Source organism: Saimiri boliviensis, chromosome 17 (genome assembly GCF_048565385.1).
Source record: "Saimiri boliviensis isolate mSaiBol1 chromosome 17, mSaiBol1.pri, whole genome shotgun sequence".
Lineage (NCBI taxonomy): Eukaryota > Metazoa > Chordata > Mammalia > Primates > Cebidae > Saimiri > Saimiri boliviensis.
Window position 1 is genome coordinate 47,866,660 of NC_133465.1, and position 23,020 is coordinate 47,889,679.

At 50.9% G+C, this 23,020-nt stretch overlaps 1 protein-coding gene across 1 annotated transcript in view; it reads right to left on the minus strand.

Annotated features, from left to right (window-relative positions):
• The window catches only part of CAVIN1 (caveolae associated protein 1), a 24,972-nt gene continuing 1,952 nt past the window's right edge, over positions 1-23,020 (minus strand). The window contains exon 2 of the mRNA XM_010330605.3: positions 1-2,899. Within this exon, the coding sequence (XP_010328907.1) occupies positions 2,198-2,899 (702 nt within the window). The 3' untranslated portion in view covers positions 1-2,197. The remainder of the gene's footprint in view (positions 2,900-23,020) is intronic.

Genomic DNA, 23,020 nt, shown 5'->3' on the forward strand with positions numbered 1-23,020 from the left:
TTTTAGAAAAGCAGGTTTATTGGTCGGGCTGCTCACCAGGACACAGCAATGTGAGAGGTTCCCCAAGCCCAGCTGTCCACGACTCAGGCCCCTTCGGCCCATCCGCACCAAGGGACCTTGTCCCACAATCCCCAACCTCCCTCAGTTGAGGGGTCTTCAACCATTCAGAGGAGAGAAGGGAACCAAGAAAGGGAAAAGGAAGAAAAAAAAAAAAAAAAAAAAAAGCAGAGCTTTGAATTGTATAAAAGATTTGTGTCCCCATCCTCCCTCCCCCAATCCCTTAAAACAATGAGCTGCAATTCTAAAAAGCAGGGCAGGGAAGATAAGGAGCAGGTGAGGGAAGAAGGAGGCAGCCTTCCAGGTCTCCCTTCCGGCTGTGACTGAGAACAGGGTTGTTCTTGCTTCCGACAAACCCCGTTTAATGGGGAGGAACCAGGGGGACTCAAGTGTCTTGAGAACCTGGCCCAAACAGAATGAGGCCTCTGCACTGGGAGCCACACTCCCTTCACTCCCAAAAACTTCAGGAAACGTACCCCCGAGGACGAGGAAAACAGTGAGGTCTTGGCTAGTTCTGCAGCTTTAGGACACTCGCTTTAGGGAAAGGCTTTTTCTTTTTTAAACAGGGTCCGGCTCTGCTACCCAGGATGGAGTGCAGTGGCACCATCATAGCTCACTGCAACCTCACACGTCTGGGCTCTGGCGATCCTCCCACCTTAGCCTCCCGAGTAGCTGGGACCACAGGCACATGCCACCGTGCCCGGCTAGGAAAGGAGAAACTTAAGAAGAAACTGCCAGGAGTGAACCAGGGCTGGCTGCTCTGTGATGTGCTCTCCGCACCCTGCCTCCAGCTCTCAACTTGGTGGCAGGGCCAACATCCTGCTCTCCCTCCTCACTCCCAGCCTGCCTCTGCCCCCTTCTGGGACCCGAATTTTCTGCACTTTGAGAAATGGGCTACCCCTGGGGTTGCCTTGAGAGCCCAGTTGAGGGATCGGGTGAGGCTGACCTCTGCCCTCTTTGGATCATCACCTTCTCACACTGTCCTCCCTCTTGATCCTGAAAATGGCCCTGCTGCCCTTGGAGAACCACAGTAAGATGTGGTTCTCAAACAGCTAGTGAGGGGACTTCTCTCTTCACCCATTTCCACCTTCTCCTTTTTTCCTTTTTTTTTTTTTCTTTTGTTCAGGAGTCTTGCTCAGTTGCCCAGGCTGGAGTGCAATGGCATGATCATGGCTCACTGCAACCTCTACCTCCCGGGATCAAATGATTCTCTCCGCCTCAGCCTCCTGAGTAGCTGGGATTACAGGCACGTGCCACCACGCCCAGCTAATTTTTGAATTTTTAGTAGAGATGGGGTTTCACCATGTTGGCCAGGCTGGTCTCGAACTCCTGACCTTAGGTGATCCTCCCAGCTTGGCCTCCCAAAGTGTTGGGATTACAGGCGTGAGCCACCGCACCTGGCCGACCTTCTCCTGTGTTCCCATTCTCCTTCCCAAAGCCATGGCCATGTGCTCCTGTGTGCAGGTGCATAAACAGCAGTGTGCCTTCCCTCGTGTGCACGTCTTCCCCATCCCTCCTTCCCAGGGCTTCTCTTGGCTCCAGCCTTTCTCCAGGACCCTCTGCAGATACAGCCTGTGCTGGACTCCCAGCCAGGGTGAGGGCTCATTCTTCCCTGTCTTCCCCACTGTCTCAGTTTCCCCCAAAAGCTGCTTTCATGTCCTTCTAGAAGGGGGCCTCCCATGTGGGCAAGGGTCCCCTTTAGGATTCAGTCTTCCTCTTTGGACAGTTTGGGCTTTGAGTCCCCCGGGGGTCAGGGTGAGAATGAAGAAGAGCTCAGTGAGCACGAATGGCAGTAGCTGGTGGGTGGTGTGGGGAGAGGCTGAGGGGAAGGCAGCTCCCCCGGGGGCCCTAACGGTGGAATCTCAGCAATTTTCTCTAAGATCCCGACTTGGACGACCAGGACAGGCATAGATGATTCCTTTCCCATTTCCACCCCGACTGTGTCCAAGCGAGGGCTGTCCACTGCGGGGGCTGCCTCCCCCTTGGGTCCTAAAAGCTCTAAGACTCGGAGGGGTGCTCCTGAAAGTGTGTGAGGGGTACTTTCAATTTAGAAGAATCTCAACCAGTTCGGGCAGAGAGAGAAAGCGAAAGAGGAAGTTCGGAAGGGGCAAGGAATGGGGTGGGTGGCGGCGCCGGCGGCTCAGTCGCTGTCGCTCTTGTCCACCAGCACGGCATCCGACTCCTCGGTGATCTCCAGCAGCGCGTGCGCGTCGGGGCTGCTCCCGCGCCGCAGGTCGCCTGCCTCCCCGCGCTCCACGCCGCCCTCGTCGTCGTCGGCGCCCACCTCCACCATCTCGGTGGCCTTGAGCACCTCCACCTGGCCCTCGCGGATCTTCTTGACGTGGAAGGTGAAGGGCGGCACCTTGTAGACCGCGGTCTTGGAGCGCGCGTACACCACGTGGTCGGGCGTGAAGGACTTGCGGAGCTTGTCCCGCGACGTCTTCAGCTTCTCGCGCCGCTCCGCGGGCACCAGGCGCGTGCCCAGCTTGTTCATGCGCTTCTCCAGGGTGTGTCGCGTCTTCTCCAGGTTCTCCTTGGTCTTGAGGCGCGTCTTCTCCAGGTTCTCGCGGGTGCGCACCTTGGTCTTCTCCATCTTCTCCTTGGAGAAGGCCTTCTTGAAGTCGTCCACGCGACGCAGGCCGCTGCGCTTGATGCGCTCTGCGCGCGACTCCTCGATGACCTCCTCCACCTCCACTGCCTCATCCGACGACAGCTCCAGCGCCGCTGCGTCCTCCTCGGGCCGCTCGCCCTCGCCCAGCTCCTCACCCTCCTTCTCGGGCAGCGCCTCCGACTCTTTCAGGGACTTGCTGATGCTCAGTTTGGCCGGCAGCTTCACTTCATCCTAAGGGGAGAGAAGGGACATGAGAGGGAGCGGAGGAGGGACACGTGGTCGATCCTGAGTCAGGGTGGTGGCGATCCTGAAGAGAGGGGAGCACGGGACGCGCGTGGTCCCCGGAAACCGGCCTGACTTGTTCGTCGTATGCCCAATGCCTAGCACGGGAGGCCAAGGCAGGCAGATCATCTGAAGTCAGGAGTTCGACACCAGCCTGGCCAACATGGTGAAACCCCATTTCTACTAACAATAAATAAAATTATTTATTTATTTATAAATGTCCAGTCCAGCATAGGACTGGACGCATCGTGGGCACTCAGTAAATGTGTGTAGGCCATGTCATGGTGGCTCACGCCTCTAATATTAGTGCTTTGGGACACCGAGGCAGGATTGCTTGAGCCCAGGAGTTCGAGACCAGCCTGAGCAACATAGGCAACCCCCCCCTCCGGCCCCCCAATCCCGCGCCGCCATTCTTTTTTTTTTTTTTTCTCGGCTCATCGCAACCTCCGTCTCCTGGGTTCAAGCGATTTTCCTGCCTCAGCCTCCTCAGTAGCTGGGATTACAGGCATGCGCAACCACGCCAGGGTAATTTCGTATTTTTAGCAGAGATGGGGTTTCTCCACGTTGCTCAGGCTGGTATCGAACTCCTGACCTCAGGTGATCCGCCCACCGCGGCCTCCCAAAGTGCTGGAATTACAGGTGTGAGCCACTGAGCCAGGCCACACGTCGCCATTCTCTAAAAAAATACGTGTACGTTGAACGAATGATGACTACAGAAACCGCGCTAGGAGGGGACCGAGCTTCAGGTCGGAGACGGGCCTGCGTCATACTTGCTCTTGGGCTAAACCTCTGTGGTCGTCCACCCACACCTGTGCCCAGTCCGCCCAGCAGATGACGTTAAAACCACTGCGGCCCTCCGGAGACACAGCTCGACTTTGGAAATGGGCGGAGCGCCCTCTGCTGCCGCAAATTGCACACTGTCGGAGCCAGGCAGCAAAGCAAGTGGTGGGAGTGTCTGGGTTTAAAGGAATAGGGGTTTGAGCCTACAGCCACAGCTACCCACGGAAGCAGGTACAGTAAAGGGAGTGCATTTCCCAGACTCAAGCTATTTCTTTTTTTTTTTTGAGACGGAGTCTCACTTTGTTGCCCAGGCCGGAGTGCAGTGTTGCAATCTTGGCTCATTGCAACCTCCACCTCCCGGGTTCCAACGATTCTCCTGCCTCAGCCTCTCTAGTAGCTGGGACTACAGGCACATGCCACCATGCCCGGCTAATTATATTTATTGTTAGTAGAGATGGGGTTTCACCATGTTGGCCAGGCTGGTGTCGAACTCCTGACTTCAGATGATCTGCCTGCCTTGGCCTCCCAAAGGGCTGGGATTACAGGCGTGAGCCACCACACCTGGCCTCAAACTATTTCAGAACCAGCCTTAGAGTTGGAGAATTGTGGCTCACCCTCCCTGATAGCCACCTTCCTTGACTCCCTCATACTGTTGGGCTCCACCAGTGGTCATTCTCCCTGCTCCGTCTCATTTAGAAATTGATGTTGGAAAGAGGAAGAAGCTGGCTGGGAGCCAAGGACATGTTTTCTCCCCAGTCTGGACATTTCTTCTGGTTGTGACTTCACCACCTTGGGATGGAAGAAAGAGATACTCTTCAATTCTTGCTTTCCTTGCCCCCTGCTCCCCCACAAAGCCTGAGCTCAGAGGTCTAGGAGTAGGATGGGTGGTCTCAGATTCCCCATGACCCTGGAGCTCAGAGCCAGTTCTTTGCTTTTCTCTCTTCCCCTTGGGGGACTTAGCACCAGAACTGCTTTCCATTCCCGGGAAGATTTTCCAAGATCTTGACTCTGGCCAACATTTCAGAATCTCTGGATCACCCCCTCCCTAACTTCCACCCCATCAGAAAGCAGGGGAGGCTGAGCACAGAGAGGGAAAGGGCAAACCAAGATCATTAATAGGATCTCCTCTTTGGCCCAAACTCCCTTTGGGGACTTCAAATGAAGGAATGAGAGATAGTTGCTTTTCTAAAGGGTTTTCTAAAGACCATTTCCCAGAACTGTAAGAAAAATCCTGTCCCCAGAGAAAATGAGGCAACATGAACTGACCCCTCTCATAGACACACACACACACACACACACACACACACACACACACACACCCCTATACATAGGCGGCTCAGTATCCCTGTACCACCTGCTACAGAAATTCCTTCCCCAGCCTCCAACTCTTTCCTCTTCCCTCCCACCGACATCCCCCCAGAGTTTCCTGGCTTACACTGAAAACTAGGAACACCCTCTCCCAACTTCCTTCCCTTCTTGTCAATAGCATTAGCAGGGACAAAAAGGGAATGCTGGTTCCACCTCTTTTCTCAACTGGGCAGCAGCTCTGCTGGGCACAGAGCCACCTCTAGCTCTCTCTTACCCAACTACACCTCCCAGCAGGCAAGGTGACCTGGGCACAGGGCATGCTGGGACTTGTAGTCGCCACCTGCCATAGGCGGCTTAGTGGGGATCATGGGCCTCCTAGGGCATTTTGTTTATCCCTCAGCCTCTTATCACTCACTGAGGCACGGAAGGGTGTTTTCCTTGTTCTAAATGTAGGAGGATCCCAACTTCTCTTTATGTTGTCTCTGATTTCCAATCATTCACTTTGGGGCTCCTGTAATCACCTGCCTGCTCCTGGAGTGCATATCATTTAAGACTTACACATCATTTTAGGATCAAAACCCTGTTCATTCATCTTCACCCAGAATTTACCTGCGGCCCCAGTATTAAAAAAATTCAGCTCTAGGCCGGGCGCGGTGGCTCAAGCCTGTAATCCCAGCACTTTGGGAGGCCGAGGCGGGTGGATCACGAGGTCAAGAGATCGAGACCATCCTGGTCAACATAGTGAAACCCCGTCTCTACTAAAAATACAAAAAATTAGCTGGGCATGGTGGCGCGTGCCTGTAATCCCAGCTACTCAGGAGGCCGAGACAGGAGAATTGCCCGAGCCCAGGAGGCGGAGGTTGCGGTGAGCCGAGATCGCGCCATTGCACTCCAGCCTGGGTAACAAGAGCGAAACTCCGTCTCAAAAAAAAAAAAAAAAAAAAAAAAAAAATTCAGCTCTGATCTTCATAGCCTCCCAGACTGAAAACACACCCACCCCCTACCAAAGGGTGGAGGAGAGCCCCTCCTTTCAATCAACTCAGACAATGTGAATAGGCTAGGGAGGGATTAAGGGTGACAGGCGGGGAATAGTCAGGAAACAGCCCCAGCTGCTGGAAAACAAATCCACATTGTCTCTCTGCCCTACCCCCAACATCCCCCCTTCTCCTCTACCCTGGTGCCTGCTCCACCCCTACCCCTAAAGGCTGAGCTGGTTTTCCTGGCCTCTGGCTTCCTAGATAAAGGTCTTTGCCAGCTGAACTAGGGAGTGAATGGGACCAGGGAATGAGCTGCAGACTTTTTATAGCCAATGCCATCTTCCTGGTGCCTTATGAAAGGTCTCAAACTACAACATAAGGGAGCAATCCTAGTGAGAGGAGTTTTTATTTTTTATTTTTATTTATTTATTTAAAAAATAAAAAGACGGGGTTTCACCATTGTTGGTCAGGCTGGTCTTGAACTCGTGACCTCAGGTGATCCACCTGCCTTGGCCTCCAAAGAGCTTGGATTACAGGCATGAGGCACCACACCAGGCCTTTTTTTTTTTTAATTTTTCTTTCTTTCTTTCTTTTTTTTTTTTTTTTTTGAGATGAAGTTTTGCTCTTATTGCCTGGGCTGGAGGGTAATGGCACGATCTTGGCTCACGGCAACCCCTGCCTCCTGGGTTCAAGCAATTCTCCTGCCTCAACCTCCTAAGTAGCTGGGATTACAGGCATTTGCCACCATGCCTGGCTAATTTTGTGGGTTTCTACATGTTGGTCTTGAATGCCCAACCTCAGGTGATCTGCCCACCTTGGCCTCCCAAAATGCTGGGATTACAGGTGTGAGCAACTGCGCCTGACCTTTTTGTTTGTTTTTTTTTTTTGTTTTTTTTTTTTTTTTTTTTTGAGACATAGTCTCTCTCGATCTGTCACCCAGGATGGAGTGGCAAGATCTCTCAGCTCACTGCACCTCTGCCTCCTGGGTTCAAGCGATTCTCCTGTCTCAGCCTCCCAAGTAGCTGGGATTACAAGCATGCGCCACCACACCCAGCTAGTTTTCGTATTTTTTTTTTTTTTTTTTTGAGACGGAGTTTCGCTCTTGTTACCCAGGCTGGAGTGCAATGGCGCGATCTTGGCTCACTGCAACCTCCGCCTCCTGGGTTCAGGCAATTCTCCTGCCTCAGCCTCCTGAGTAGCTTGGATTACAGGCATATGCCACCATGCCCAGCTACTTTTTTGTATTTTTAGTAGAGACGGGGTTTCACCATGTTGACCAGGATGGTCTCGATCTCTTGACCTTGTGATCCACCCGCCTCGGCCTCCCAAAGTGCTGGGATTACAGGCTTGAGCCACCGCGCCCGGCCCCAGTTTTTGTATTTTTTGATAGAGACAGGGTTTCACCATGTTGGCCAGGCTGATCTCAAACTCCTGCCCTCAAGTGAACAATCTGCCTTGACCTCCCAAAGTGCTGGGATTACAGGCATGAACCACCGTGCCTGGCTGTTTTTGTGTTTTTGTTTTGAGACATGTCTTCTTCTGTCAACCAGGCTGAAGTGCAGTGGCATGATTACAGCTCGCTGTAGCCTCAACCTCATGGGCTCTAGTGATCCTCCCACCTCAGCCTCCCGAGTAGCTGGAACTACAGGTGCAGGCCACCATGCCCAGCTAATTTTTGTAGTTTTTGTACAGGCAGACTCTCATTATGTTGCCCCGGCTGGTCTCGAACTCCTGGGCTCAAGTGATCCCCTCGTCTCAGCCTCTGTACGTGCTGAGATTTCTGGCATGAGCCACTGCGCCTGGCCAAGGGGAGGTTTATTCCTGGATTTGGAAATCTCTCCAGACCAGTAAGGGATCTGGGGCCTCTAACCCCATTCATTGTAGGCTTCCCCCGGAGTGATGGCTTATGCCATAGGAGCTGCCTTCTTGGTGGAAGGTCAGGGGATAGGAGAAGAAACTACTTGATCTGAATCCTGGGATCATGTCCAATAGGCTGGCTCTGGAGAAGGTATTCCACCATTAGCTTTTCCCCTCCACTCCAAGCCAGGTTTCCCCTATGACTCACAGCCTTGGAGCGCTGTCTTGGGGCCCACCCATCTGCCTGCTGGTACAACCACCACAAACACAATCCAAAATCATCTCCCTCCACCCTGGGCACCCAGGCCTGGCACCCTCGTCCCACCCCTACTTCCCTGGCAGAGCTCCGAAGCCAAAGGAAGGACCTCAGGGGATGGTAAGGAGGGACGGCTCTGCTTGTTCTGTTTCCCGTTTTTATTAAACAAAACCACCACTCCCAACAGGCTCGGTTTCCAGAGTTCGCTTTAATGACCAGGTCTGAACAAAAGCATCACAGCTCCCCCTGCCCTTTGCCAAGCACACACAGCTCCTCAATCCTGGATGGACGTAGAGGAGAGCCCCAGGGAGGCTCCCAGCCTCTTCCACTCCACCCCCCAGCTCTGCTGTCTAAACTTGAGGTCTGGCTTAGGAAGATTTTTATAAGATTATAATGTCATGGAGCACCTATTATGCATCGGGCCCTTGGCCAGGCACTTCACATTTGTTAGGGAGAAAGGACAGATGCCACATGGGTCTGGGTAGGAGACTCTCTTGACTTAGGGCTGACCAGCTGTAGGTCCCCAACCACTGCCTGGGAATGGCTGGAGGAGACTGGAGAGGTAATTCAGAGACCCAGGATCTGCTTAGAGTATACGTTAGAAGAGGGTGCAGAGGACAGGAGAGGTGAAGGGGAGAGAACGTCTTTAAAACTCAGAACCTCAGCCAGGAGCGGTGGCTCACGCCTGTAATCCCAGCACTTTGGGAGACCGAGGTGGGCGGATCATGAGGTCAGGAGATCGAGACCATCCTGGCCGTGGTGAAACCCCATCTCTACTAAAATACAAAAAATTAGCCGGGCGTGGTGGCACGTGCCTGTAGTCCCAGCTACTCAGGAGGCTGAGGCAGGGGAATCGCTTGAATCTGGAAGATGGAAGTTGCAGTGAGCCAAGATCATGCCACTGCACTCCAACTGGGCAAAAGAGCAAGACTCACTCTGTTTTTTTTTTTTTTTTTTAAGACGGGGTTTCGACACATTGGTCAGGCTGGTCTTGAACTCCCGACCTCAGGTGATCCACCCGCCTTGGCCTCCAAAGTGCTTTGATTACAGGCATGAGCCTCCGCGCCCAGCCTAAGACTTTGTCTTTAAAAAACGAACAAACTCAGAACATCTATTAGAGAGGTTGCCAAGACAAGATGAGAGACCCCAAGGGCAGAAGGGTCCCTCCCTTTTGCTCTAGCATGCATTCTTGGCAGGGGTGAAATTCCGAAAGGGTGAAAATTGATTCTTGGAGATTACAAAGGGACTTAGATATCACAATAGTTTGTGACACTCCCCAGAGCCACAGTACATAAATGGGGACACAGTTCATCGATTGTATTAACATTTTGTGAGGGAGATGAACAGCTTGGTTAAAAATAAAAGGGCCAGGCGCAGTGGCTCACACCTGTAATCCCAGCACTTTGGGAAGCCAACGCGGGGGGATCACCTGAAGTCAGGAGTTTGAGACCAGCCTGGCCAACATAGTGAAACCCTTTCTCTACTAAAATTACAAAAATTAATTAGCCAGGCGTGGTGGCAAGCACCTGTAATCCCAGCTACTCGGGAGGCTGAGGCAGGAGAATTGGCTGAACTCGGGAGGTAGAAGTTGCAGTTCATACCACTGCACTCCTGCCTGAGGGACAGAGCAAAACTCCGTCTCGGAAAAAAACCACCAAACGAAAATAAAATACAATACAATTATAAAAATTAGCTGGGCGTGCTGGTGAGCACCTGTAATCCCAAGAGGCATGAGAATCACTTGAGCCCAGGAGGTGGAAGTTGCAGTGAGCCGAAATCCCTCCACTGCACTCCAACCTGGGTGACAGAAGCGGGACTACGTCTCAAAAAAGGAAAAAAATATATAAAATACAGTCTAAAAGGTCTGATTATGAAAACAACAATAACAACAACAAGCTGGCTGGTTGAGGAGGCTCACACCTATAATTGCAGCACTTCGGGAGGCTGAGGCAGGAGGATCACTTGAGCCCAGGAGTTTGAGACCAGCCTAGGCAACATAGTGAGACCTCATCTCTAAAAAAAAATTTTTTAAACAATATTTTTAAGTTGAGAAACACTGTGCTATAGGAATGCCAGAGGACCTGAGCCAGCCCTGCTAAAATACCCCCTCTCTGCCGCTGTGAGCTGGCATCTTTTGGGCACCCCACCCAAGGCAGGATCTGGCAAACATAAGGGATCTGTTTGCAAAGCATTTTCTAAAAGAAACTGGAAAAAACACGTGTAAATGTTTTCCTCAGCTGCAGGGAGCGGGTGGAGAGGGCACAGAACAGACCCCAGGCCTGGGCCTCACGACCGCCCTCTCCCAAGAGGCTTTAAGCCAAGCTGGCTGTCCCTGAGGAGGAGACGGTGGGGGAAGGGCAGAACCCAAGCTATGCACCATGCCGGGCAGCCTTCGGGTGCAGCTCAAGTGTGGGGGAGCATTTACTATTAAAAACAGAAACTAAGAAGTGGGGAGGGCCCCTTCCCCTCCCCTCCCACCCCCACTGCATTACACCCCATTTGCCTGAACTCTGCGTAACACCAATATTCTCATAGTACCCGGTCCCCGTCCGCAGTGGACAGTGGCTGGGGATGGCAGCCCTCCTGGCAGTGATCACCACCAGGCTGTGGGCTGCCAGTGGACTGGAGAGATACCCCATGCCCACAGAACGGGACCCAGGAGCCCCTAAACACTCCCACTGGCTGTCGGCTCCTCTGGGGTGGGCCGGGGCCCAGGCTCTGGGTAATAGGGCAGTGCCCTAGGCGTCTGGTCAAAGGGTGGGAGCTCAGGCACTGTCTCAGGCTTCAAGTCATAGGGCTCAGTCCCAGGCAGGTCAAAAGGCACGATCTTGGGTGTGGCCAGGTCAGAGGGTGCATTCGGCTTCTTCTTGGGCTAAGATGAGGAAAAGGGGTTTAAACGGTGTTTTGGGTGGGTGTGGAAGGAATTGAGTGAAAAAGGGCCTTGGTTGCATGCAGAGTAGGGGCTGGTGAGTAGGAAGGGGAACACAATGTATTAGGATGGAAATAAACCACTTTTTTTTTTTTTTGAGACGGAGTTTCGCTCTTGTTACCCAGGCTGGAGTGCAATGGCGCGATCTCGGCTCACCGCAACCTCCGCCTCCTGGGTTCAGGCAATTCTCCTGCCTCAGCCTCCTGAGTAGCTGGGATTACAGGCACACGCCACCACGCCCAGCTAGTTTTCTGTATTTTTAGTAGAGACAGGGTTTCACCATGTTGACCAGGATGGTCTCGATCTCTCGACCTCGTGATCCACCCGCCTCAGCCTCCCAAAGTGCTGGGATTACAGGCTTGAGCCACCGCGCCCGGCCACTTTTTTTTTTTTTAAGAAATGGGATGTGGCTCTATTTCCCAGGCTGGAGTGCAGTGGCACAATCATAGCTCACTGCAGCCTCCAGCTCCCAGGCTCAAGCAATCCTCTTACCCCGGCCTCCTAAATATCTAGGATTACACACTGTACCACCAAACCCAGCAATTTTTTTTTTCTTTATTTTTTTCTTTTTTTTGGCAGAGACAGGGTCTTAATATGTTGCCTAGGCTAGAAAATCTTATTTTTTATTTTTATGTTATTATTATTATCATTTTGAGACGGAGTCTCACTCTGTCACTCAGGCTGGAGTGCAGCGGCGCCATCATGGCTCACTGCAACCTTGCAACCTTGCCTCCCAGGTTCAAGCAATTCTGCCTCAGCCTCCCGAATAGCTGGATTACAGGTGCCTGCCACCATACCCAGCTAATTTTGTATTTTTAGTAGAGACAAGGTTTCACCATGTTGGCCAGGCTGGTCTTGAACTCCTGGCTTCAAGTGATCTGCTCGACTCGGCCTCCCAAAGTGCTGGGACTACAGGCATAAGCCACCGGGACCAGCCTAGAAACTTTTTAAACGCTCCATCAAGAGGACCCTGGGAGCTGGGCACGGTGGTTCACGCCTGTAATCCCTGTAATCCCAGCACTTCAAGGTGGAGGTGGGTAGATCCCTTCACCCTAGGGGTTCAAGACCACCCTGGGCAATGCAGCCCAGACTGTGTAAAAAATACTGTTAGTGGGGCCGGGCACGGTGGCTCAAGCCTGTAATCCCAGCACTTTGGGAGGCTGAGGCGGGTGGATCACGAGGTCAAGAGATCGAGACCATCCTGGTCAACATGGTGAAACCCCGTCTCTACTAAAAATACAAAAAATTAGCTGGGCATGGTGGTGTGTGCCTGTAATCCCAGCCACTCAGGAGGCTGAGGCAGGAGAATTGCCTGAACCCAGGAGGCGGAGGTTGCGGTGAGCCGAGATCGCACCATTGCACTCCAGCCTGGGTAACAAGAGTGAAACTCCGCCTCAAAAACAACAACAACAACAACAACAACAAAAACAAAACAAAACAAAACAAAACAAAAAATACTGTTAGTGGAGGCTGGTGGCACACGCCTATAATTTCAGCTACTTGGGAGGCTGAGGCATAAGAATCGCTTCAACCCGGGAGGTGGAGGTTGCAGTGAGCTGAGATCTGGCCACTATACTCCAGCCTGGGTGACAGAGCAACACTCTGTCTCAAAAAGAAAAAAAAAGAAAAGAGGGCCCTGGGGCCAAACAGGGTGGGGCAAATCCAAGTCCATTAATTAATAAACACAGCTTCAACTGAACCCCTCCCTTCCTCCCTCCACAATACTCCCCAGTCCCATTCTTGGGCTTCTACCTTCAGCCCTTCCACAGCCATAATCATAGGAAGCCTATGGAGGCTGCTAAGGGTGGAGAAGGAGTTTTCCAACGGGTCAGTTGCTGCATTGCAACTGGGGAGGCGCACGTGAGTAAATACGAAGGCACACAACTTCACTGTCTTCAGAGTCAGACTTTGCCAATCCCAGTTTTGTTGTTGTTGTTGTTTTTGTTTGGTTGGTTTTGAGATGGAGTCTCACCTGTCGGCCAGGCTGGAGTGCAATGGTGCGGTCTTGGCTCACCGCAACCTCCACCGCCTGGGTTCAAGCAATTCTCCTGCCTCAGCCTCCTGAGGAGCTGGGATTACAGGCACCGACCACCACACCTGGCTAATTTTTTTTTGTATTTTTCATAGAGATGGGGTTTCACCATGTTGGTCAGGCTGGTCTCAAACTCCTGACCTTGTGATCTGCCTGTCTTGGCCTCCCAAAGTGCTGGGATTACAGGCGTAAGCCACTGCGCACAACCTTTTTTTTTTTTTTTTTTTTTTTTTTAGATGGAGTCTCGATCTGTCACCCAGACTGTGGAGTGCAGTGGTATGATCTTGGCTCACTGTAACCTCTGCCTCCTGGGTTCAAGTGACTCTCCTGCTTCAGCCTCCTAAGAAGCTGGGATTACAGGTGTGTGCCACCATGCCTGGCTAATATTTTCTTGTATTTTTGGTAGAGATGGAGTGTTGCCATGTTGGCCAGGCTGGTCTTGAACTCCTGACCTCAAGTGGTCCACCCACCTCAGCCTCCCAAAGCGCTGGGATTACAGGCATGAGCCAGTGCACCCAGCTTAATGTTTTCCTTCTCCATTGAGGTAGGGTGGACACAGGGTGCTACTCCAGATGGGAGGGATAGGTATGGAAGAGGGATATCCTGGCAATTTTTCTTTAGCCACATCCCCACCTTCTGTCTCCCTTGCCACCCCTCCCTCCCCCTACCACTTAAGATATCATACAGTAAGATGCACAGGGAAATCAGGATCCAAAACCAAGCTCTATTTTTTTTTAAGACAGGGTCTCTCGGTGCTGCTCAACCTGGTCTCAAACTCCTAGTCTCAAGCAATCCTCCTGCCTCAACCTACTGAGTAACTGGGACTCAACCTATTGAGTACAGAACACATTACTGTGCCTGGCAAAACCAAGCTATTTTTATGACAGGTGAGCTATGTCCCAGGGACCCCTGCAGCAGCCCCCCCCCACCCCTCTCCTGAGGTGCCGAGTTGCCAAAGACAATAGGCTTCTTGCTTTGAGTGATCAGAAGCCAGGAGAGAGGGACACTTGGGGGGCAGTACTAGACTCAGGCAATAGCAGTATTCATTAAAGTCTGTAGTCTCAAAAAAACAAAGCAGCGGGTCCCAACCTGGCCTGCAGGGTACAAGGAGGAGGTGGGAGTGGCAGAGAGGCTGAAGAGAAATGGAACCAGCTTGTCTCTTTTCTAGACAGGTGTGGAGTCCATGCCAGGAGACAGCACGGCCGGCCAGGAGTTCCACGCCTTCTCCCTTGCACCCCTCCCCTCCCGCTGTCATCAGGCCAGGTGGCCACATTGCCTCTACTTCAGCACTCATGAGGCTAAGCAGCTAATGGCCACCAATGCTGGCTACTCGTAGCCAACACTGCACACACATCCGCATACACTGGCAAAGCAGCGCCAGTGCCAGGACTGTACAAGGAACTCCCTCGGCAAGTGGCGGAGCCACAGCTAGCCGTAGGTCAGTCAGGTTTAGTCTTCACCCAGCTTTCTGCTGCACAGCCCAGAACGGAAGGAGCGGGTGGGGAGCAGTGAGTGTAGCGGAAGAGTATACCTGGGTTCTGGCTCCAGTGTGACTCCCAATCACTTACATGACAATAGGCTAGTGACTTCCCCTCTCTGGGCCTCAGCTTCCTAAACCACAAAACGAAGGAGATGAAGCTGATTATTTAGAAAGTGTTTTTTAGCTCAAAAAGTATAAAATGAGGCCGGGCGTGGTGGCTCACACCTGTAATCCCCACACTTTGGGAGGCCAAGACAGACAGATTGCTTGAGCACAGGAATTGGAGACCTTGAGCAATGTGGAGAAACCCCGTCTCCACCAAAAAATACAAAAATTAGCTAGGTATGGTAGTGCATGTCTGTAGTCCTAGTTACTTGGGGGCCTGAGGCAGGAGGAATGCTTGGACCCAGAAGGCTGGGACTGCAGTGAGCCGTGATCGCTGCCACTGCACTCCAGCCTGGGCCACAGAGCAAGACCCTGTCTCAGAGAAACAAAACAAAACAAAGAAAAAAAAATGTATAGGCCGGGCGCGGTGGCTCACGCCTGTAATCCCAGCACTTTGGGAGGCCGAGGCGGGTGGATCACGAGGTCAAGAGATCGAGACCATCCTGGTCAACATGGTGAAACCCCGTCTCTACTAAAAATACAAAAAATTAGCTGGGCATGGTGGCACGTGCCTGTAATCCCAGCTACTCAGGAGGCTGAGGCAGGAGAATTGCCTGAACCCAGGAGGCGGACGTTGCGGTGAGCCGAGATTGCGCCATTGCACTCCAGCCTGGGTAACAAGAGCGAAACTCCATCTCAAAAAAAAAAAAAAAAAAAATGTATAATGACAGAATGATGAAATGTGATGAAATGTTCACAATGATATAGTTCCAAAAAAAGAAAAAAAAAAAAAAAAAAGGCCCAGGCCACTCCTATTTCTGAGGTTAGTTGCTTAGCACTAAATCCCCTTCCTCTTGCTATCAGTTGCTCACTCTTTGTTGTCTCCTCCTGCTTTTGACTTTGACCTTTACAATACGAAAAATAAAAAGACGGCCAGGCTCAGAGGCTCACACCTGTAATCCCAACAATTTGGGAGGCTGAGGCGGTGGATCACCTGAGGTTGGGAGTTCAAGACCAGCCTGACCAACGTGGAGAAACCCCATCTCTACTAAAAACACAAAACTAGCCAGGAGTGGTAGCACATGCCTGTAATCCCAGCTACTTGGGAGGTTGAGACAGAAGAATAACTTGATCTTGGGAGGCAGAGGTTGCAGTGAGCCAAAATCACGCCATTGCACTCCAGCCTGGGCAACAAGAGTGAAACTCCGTCTCAGAAAAAAAAAAAAAAAAAAAAAATCCCAGTGGCTCACATCTGTAATCCCAGCACTTTGGGTAGCTGAGGCAGGAGTATCACTTGAGCCCAGGAATTCGATAACAACCTGGGCAACAGTGGGGACCCTCTAGAAAAAAAAAATTTAGGTGGGGCGCTGTGGCTCACACCTGTAATCCCAGCACTTTGGGAGGCAGAGGTAGGGGGGTTCACCTGAGGTCAGGAGTTCAAGATCAGCCTAGCCAACATGGTGAAACCCTATTTCTACTAAAAATACAAAAATTAGCCAGGTGTGGTGGCACATGCCTGTAATCCCAACTACTTGAGAGGTTGAGGCATGAGGATCGCTTGAACCCAGGAGGTGAAGGTCGCAGTGAGCCAAGATACTCTACTGCACTCCAGCCTGGGTGACAGAGCAAGACTCCATCTAAAAAAAAAAAAAAAAAAGAGGCCAGGCGCAGTGGCTCAAGCCTGTAATCCCAGCACTTTGGGAGGCCGAGGCGGGTGGATCACGAGGTCAAGAGATCGAGACCATCCTGGTCAACATGGTGAAACCCCGTCTCTACTAAAAATACAAAAAAATCAGCTGGGCATGGTGGCGCATGCCTGTAATCCCAGCTACTCAGGAGGCTGAGGCAGGAGAATTGCCTGAACCCAGGAGGCGGAGGTTACGATGAGCCGAGATCGCGCCATTGCACTCCAGCCTGGGTAACAAGAGTGAAACTCCGTCTCAAAAAAAAAAAAAAAGAAAGAAAGACAAACTTTTTTTTTTTTTTTTAGAGACGAGATTTCTTCATGTTGATCAGGCTGGTCTCAAACTCCTGAACTCAGGTGATCCACCTGCCTTGGCTTCCAAAAGTGCTGGGATTACAGGTGTGAGCCACCATGCCCAGCCAAGAAAAACATTTAAAGATTATGTGGGCATGGTGGCTTGCTTGTGCCTGTAGTCGTACCAGCTACTACTTAAGAGGTTGAGATGGGAGGACTGCTTGAGCCTAGGAGTTTGAGGCTACAGTGACCTATGATAGCACCACTTCAGCCTGGGCCACAGAGCTAAAACTCTACCTCCAAAAAAAAAAAAAAAGAGAGGGAGGGAGGAGCCCAGGGATAGTATGATTTCCTTTCATACTGGGAATACCTCTAAAAATACCTTCCCTGCTTTGGACCCAGTGACCAGGAAAAACAATCCAAACTCAGTGTGGGAGGAAGGGTGTAGTATGCATACTCTCCATGGCTGTTGGGTTTTAGGGATGAAAGGGACTAGAGCATTAGGTTGAGAATATTTTTAGACAAAGGTTTGGGGTTCTTCTGAAGCAAGGTAGCCCTGATTTGCCTTGAATCCAGAAAAGATATATACACAACCGTGGTCCCATAAGATTGTAATGGAGGCTGGTCGCGGTGGCTCACACCTGTAATCCTAGCACTTTGGGAGGCCGAGGTGGGTGGATCACCTGAGGTCAGGAGTTCAAGACCAGTCTGGCCAACATGGTGAAACCTCATCTTAAAAAAAAAAAAAAAAAAAAAAAAAGATTGTAACGATTGTAATGGAGGCTGGTCCCGGTGGCTAATGTATGTAATCTAAAAATATAAAAATATTAGCCAGGCACGGTGGTGCACAACTGTAAATCTCAGAACCTGGGCGCCAGAGGACTTGCAGTGAGCCAAGATCATACCACTGCACTCCAGCCTGGGCAACAGAGTGAGAATCTGTCTCTTAAAAAAAAAAAAATTGAAATGCCGGGCGCAGTGGCTCACGCCTGTAATCCCAGCACTTCGGGAGGCCGAGGCGGGTGGATCACGAGGTCAAGAGATCAAGGCCATCCTGGTCAACATAGTGAAACCCCGTCTCTACTAAAATACAAAAATTAGCTGGGCATGGTGGTGCGTGCCTGTAATCCGAGCTACTCAGGAGGCTGAGGCAGAAGAATTGCCTGAACCCGGGAGGCGGAGGTTGCGGTGAGCCAAGATCGTGCCATTGCACTCCAGCCTGGGTAACAAGAGCGAAACTCCGTCTCAAAAAAAAAAAAAAAAAAAAATTGTAATGGAGATGAAAAAATTGTAATGGAGATGAAAAACATCTATCCCCTAATGACATTGCAGTAATTAGTGAAACTAATTACTCAAGTGTTTATGGTGATTGCTGGTGTAGACAAACCTGCTGCACTACCGGTTGCATAAAAGTCTAGCCCAGGCTGGGCGTGGTGGCTCTTGCCTGTAATCCCAGCACTTTGGGAGGCTGAGGTGGGCAGATCACCTGAGGTTCGGAGTTCGAGACCAGCCTGACCAACATGGAGAAACCCCCGTCTCTACTAAAAATACAAAATTAGCCAGGCATTGTTGGCGCATGCCTGTAATCCCAGCTACTCGGGAGGCTGAGGCAGGAGAATCGCTTGAACCCAGGAGGCGGAGGTTGTGGTGAGTTGAGATTGCACCATTTCACTCCAGCCAGGGCAACAAGTGTGAAACTCCATCTCAAAAAATGAGTCTTGACCATACAATTATATATAGTAGGTAATACTTGATATTCATAGTAAATGACTGAGTTACTGGTTTATGTATAGTTTCGCTCTTGTTGCCCAGGCTGGAGTGCAACGGTGCAATCTCACTCACCACAACCTCCACCTCCCGGGTTCAAGTGATTCTCCTGCCTCAGCCTCCCGAGTAGATGGGATTACAGGCATGTGCCAGAACACCTGGCTAATTTTGTATTTTTAGTAGAGACAGGATTTCTCCATATTGTTCAGGCTGGTCTCAAACTCCTGACCTCAGGTGATCCGTCCACCTCAGCCTCCCAAAGTGCTGGGATTACAGGCGTGAGCCACCATGCCCGGCCTGTACTCTTTTTTTTTTTTTTTTTTTTGGAGACGGAGTTTCGCTCTTGTTACCCAGGCTGGAGTGTAATGGCGCGATCTCGGCTCACCGCAACCTCCGCCTCCTAGGCTCAGGCAATTCTCCTGCCTCAGCCTCCTGAGTAGCTGGGATTACAGGCACGCACCACCATGCCCAGCTTATTTTTTGTATTTTTAGTAGAGACGGGGTTTCACCATGTTGACCAGGATGGTCTCGATCTCTCGACCTCGTGATCCACCCGCCTCGGCCTCCCAAAGTGCTGGGATTACAGGCTTGAGCCACCGCGCCCGGCCAATGTACTCTTTTTTTTTGAGACAGAGTCTTGCTTTGTTGTCCAGGCTGGAATGCAGTAGCACAATCTCAGCTCACTGCAACCTCCGCCACCCATGTTCAAAAGATTCTCCTGCCTCGGCCTCCCAAGTAGCTGGAATTACAGATGCATACCACCACACTAAGCTACTTTTTGTATTTTTTAGTTAGAGACAAGGTTTCACTATGTTGGCCAGATGAGTCTCAAACTCCTGACCTCAAGTGATTCACTCGCCTCGGCCTCCCAAAGTGCTAGGATTACAGGTGTGGGCTACTGCGCCAAGTCTGTTGCACCTTTTCTATGTTTAGACGCCTTTAGATACACAAATACTTACTGTTGTGTTACAGTTGCCTACAGTGTTTAGTACATTAACATGCTGTATAGGTTTGTAGCCTAGGAGCAATGGGCTATATCATATAGCCTAGGTGTGTAGTAGGCTATACTATTTAGGTTTGGGTAAATTTACGATGTTCACACATGAGGAAATGGCCGAACCCTGCATTTCTCTGAACATATCCCAGTCATTAAGCAATGCATCACTGTATTTCCGTTTTATCCCCCCTTTCTGGATCTAAGAGAGATCTCCTCTCGAAATTGTTGTCTAGAGGGGACGGTTAATAGGCACAAAAATACAGTTAGATAGAAGCAATAAGATCCAGTGTTTAGGGCTGGGCGCAGTGGCTCACACCTGTAATCCCAGCACTTTGAGAGGCCGAGGCGGGTGGATCACAAGGTCAGGAGTTTGAGACCAGCTTGGCCAACATGGTGAAAGCCCGTCTCTTAAAAAAAAAAAAAAAAAAAAAAAAGGATCCAGTGTTCAGTAGCACAATAGGGTGATATAGTTAACATAAATTATTGCATATTTCAAAATAACTAAAGGAGTAGAATTGGGATGTTCCTAACACAAGGAAATGATACATGCTTGATATGACAGATACTCCAATTACCGATTTGATCATTATACATTTCGTGCTTGTCTCAAAATATCACATGTACTCCAAAAATACGTACAACTATTATGTATCCATAATAATTAAAAATAAAGCTTTTTTTTTGTTGTTGTTGTTGTTGTTGTTGTTGAGACAGTTTCACTCTTGTTGCCCAGGCTGGAGTGCAATGGAGTGATCTTGGCTCACGGCAACCTTCGTCTCCCGGGTTCAAGCAATTCTCCTGCCTCAGCCTCCCCAGTACCTGGGATTACTGGCATGCGCCACCATGCTCGGCTAATTTTGTATTTTTAGTAGAGATTGGGTTTCTCCATGTCGGTCAGGCTGGTCTCTAACTCCTGACATCAGGTGATCTGCCTGCCTCGGCCTCCCAAAGTGCTGGAATTACAGGTGTGAGTGACTGTACCCGACCAAAAATAAAGCCTTATTTTTTTTTTTTTTTTTTTTTTGAGACGGAGTTTCGCTCTTGTTATCCAGGCTGGAGTGCAATGGCGCGATCTCGGCTCACCACAACCTCCGCCTCCTGGGCTCAGTCAATTCTCCTGCCTCAGCCTCCTGAGTAGCTGGGATTACAGGCATGCGCCACCACGCCCAGCTAGTTTTTTTTGTATTTTTAGTAGAGACGGGGTTTCACCATGTTGACCAGGATGGTCTCGATCTTTCGTCCTTGTGATCCACCCGCCTCGGCCTCCCAAAGTGCTGGGATTACAGGCTTGAGCCACCGCGCCTGGCCAAGCCTTTTTTTTAAAATTAAAAAATAAACTGGCTGCCTGTAGTCCCAGCACTTTGGGAGGTCCTGGCAGGAGAACTGTTTGCAACCAGGAGTTTGATCTCAGCTCACTGCAACCTCCTCCTCCTGGGTTCAAGTGATTCTCCTGCCTCAGCCTCCTGAGTAGCTGGGACCACCATGTCCACCTAATTTTTGTACTTTTAGTAGAGACAGAGTTTAACCATGTTGGCCAGGTTTGTCTCAAACTCCTGACCTCAAGTGATCCACCCGCCTCGGCCTCCCAAAGTGCTCGCATTACAGGTATGAGCCACTGCACCTGGCCTCTGCATGGTATTTTACAGCAACTGCCTCTATACTAACAACCTGACCTGATCCACCTGCAGCCCTCAGTCCACTAACTCCTGTAACTAGTAGAATTCACTTCCCTCATTCACTAGCTGTTGCTAGCTAAGTGTCGCCTGATAGGATGCGATGCCAAACTGCTAGGTTTTGTTTGGGAGACAGGGAAGGAAATGCCAGAGAAAGGCAGTAATGACTCAGAAGTGAGTTTAAGATGAGGGCTGTGATATCTTGGGGTGGGAGGTGCTGAATTTCTTGTGTGTGTGCGTGTGTGTGTGTGTGGTCAAATGCAAACTTAGGCGGTGAAATCATTAAGTCTAGAAGTTCCCTGAATCTGGGGTGGGGCCACACAAGGGATTCCCTCCTTTTCTCCCCAGAAATAGGATGTGGAAGGCCAGTTATCTTGATCCCACAACTGGGGCCCTCCCATCCCTTGGTGTTCTCCTCTGCCCCACCCCCATGCCACATCATCACCTCCCACCCTGGCACTGGGGAATATAGCATCCCTGCCCCATGGCCCCTCCAGAGAACTCACACCATCCCAGGAGCATTTCTCTAAATCTCTGTCTCTTTGCCTGGCCACTCAAGCATCGTCCCTCTTCAGCCGGACTTTACCATAAATGCTGCTGTCCCCAATCTTCCCTAATAGGCCTGCCAAGGCACAGAGCTATTTTTACCTCCTTCTCTTCTCAGGCCTGCAGACCTCAGGGAGGAGCAGGAGCAGCCTCTGCTTTCCTCCAGCAGCCGGATCCCCACCCCATCGTCCCCACCTGGAACATCTGCTCTGCAGCTCAGGGAGGTTCTGCATTCCCTAGCCCCACCCCATTTGCTGGAATCTTTTCCTTACCTCTGAATTCCTAGGTTGGGACCACTTTAGCTCTGAGTTATTCCCCCTGTGAGTTTGAGGACTCCATTTGAGCTACTCTTAACTCTGTCGCCTACTGGCCTTGGTTTAGTGCAGATGCATTTGAAGCCACCTGTGATTAGAACTTATTCCCGGCCAGGCGCGGTGGCTCACGCCTGTAGTCCCAGCACTTTGGGAGGCCAAGACGGGTGGATCACGAGGTGAAGAGATCGAGACCATCCTGGTCAACATGGTGAAACCCCATCTCTACTAAAAATACAAAAAATTAGCTGGGTATGGTGGCGCATGCCTGTAATCCCAGCTACTCAGGAGGCTGAGGCAGGAGAATTGCCTGAACCCAGGAGGCGGAGGTTGCGGTGAGCTGAGACCGCGCCATTGCACTCCAGCCTGGGTAACAAGAGCGAAACTCCGTCTCAAAAAAAAAAAAAAAAAGAACTTATTCCTTCCCACCCCCCGAAATACAGACACATCCCTGCAGATTGCTAGAGAGTGCATAACAGAGAGATGCCACTGGCCTCTGCAGAGAAGTCTTTCTCCCTCCATACCTTTCCTTCTTCTCTCAGAATCTCCATCTTTGGCAGAGGGAAGTTTACCTCGAGACCAAGAGCATTCCCAGGTTTTATGGTCTGGGACAGTTAGAGTGAGAAGGGTCACCTCTCTGGCTCTTCATGGTGACCCTTGGCCACACCAGCCTCTGGAGGAAATATAGAGCTGACTTGCTGTCCCAGACCCCTGTCTGTCTGGTTCCCCTCCTCTCTGTGTCTCCCGTACTAAGCAGGTCTTTTAAAAAAACTGTCAAAAGCTCCCCTCTCGTCCTGCTTCCTCCAAGCAGTTAGACTGAGTGGAAATAGCTCAGGACAAACTTTTCTATCCAAATAGTGCTTAAGTAGGGGAAGCAAAGCTCTTTAAAAGCCACATATATGCGCCTCGGAGGAGGAGTTCCTCCGAGGAGGGTGGGGAGGTGGACAAGCGCCATTTCTGCCCGTCTTGCCACCTCAGATAGCTACCGGCTGATTCACTTTTCTGTCTCTGCTCTTCGCAAATACTTGTCCCGATCTGCATCTATCTCAACTCCTCCTGGGGAGAACAAGCCAG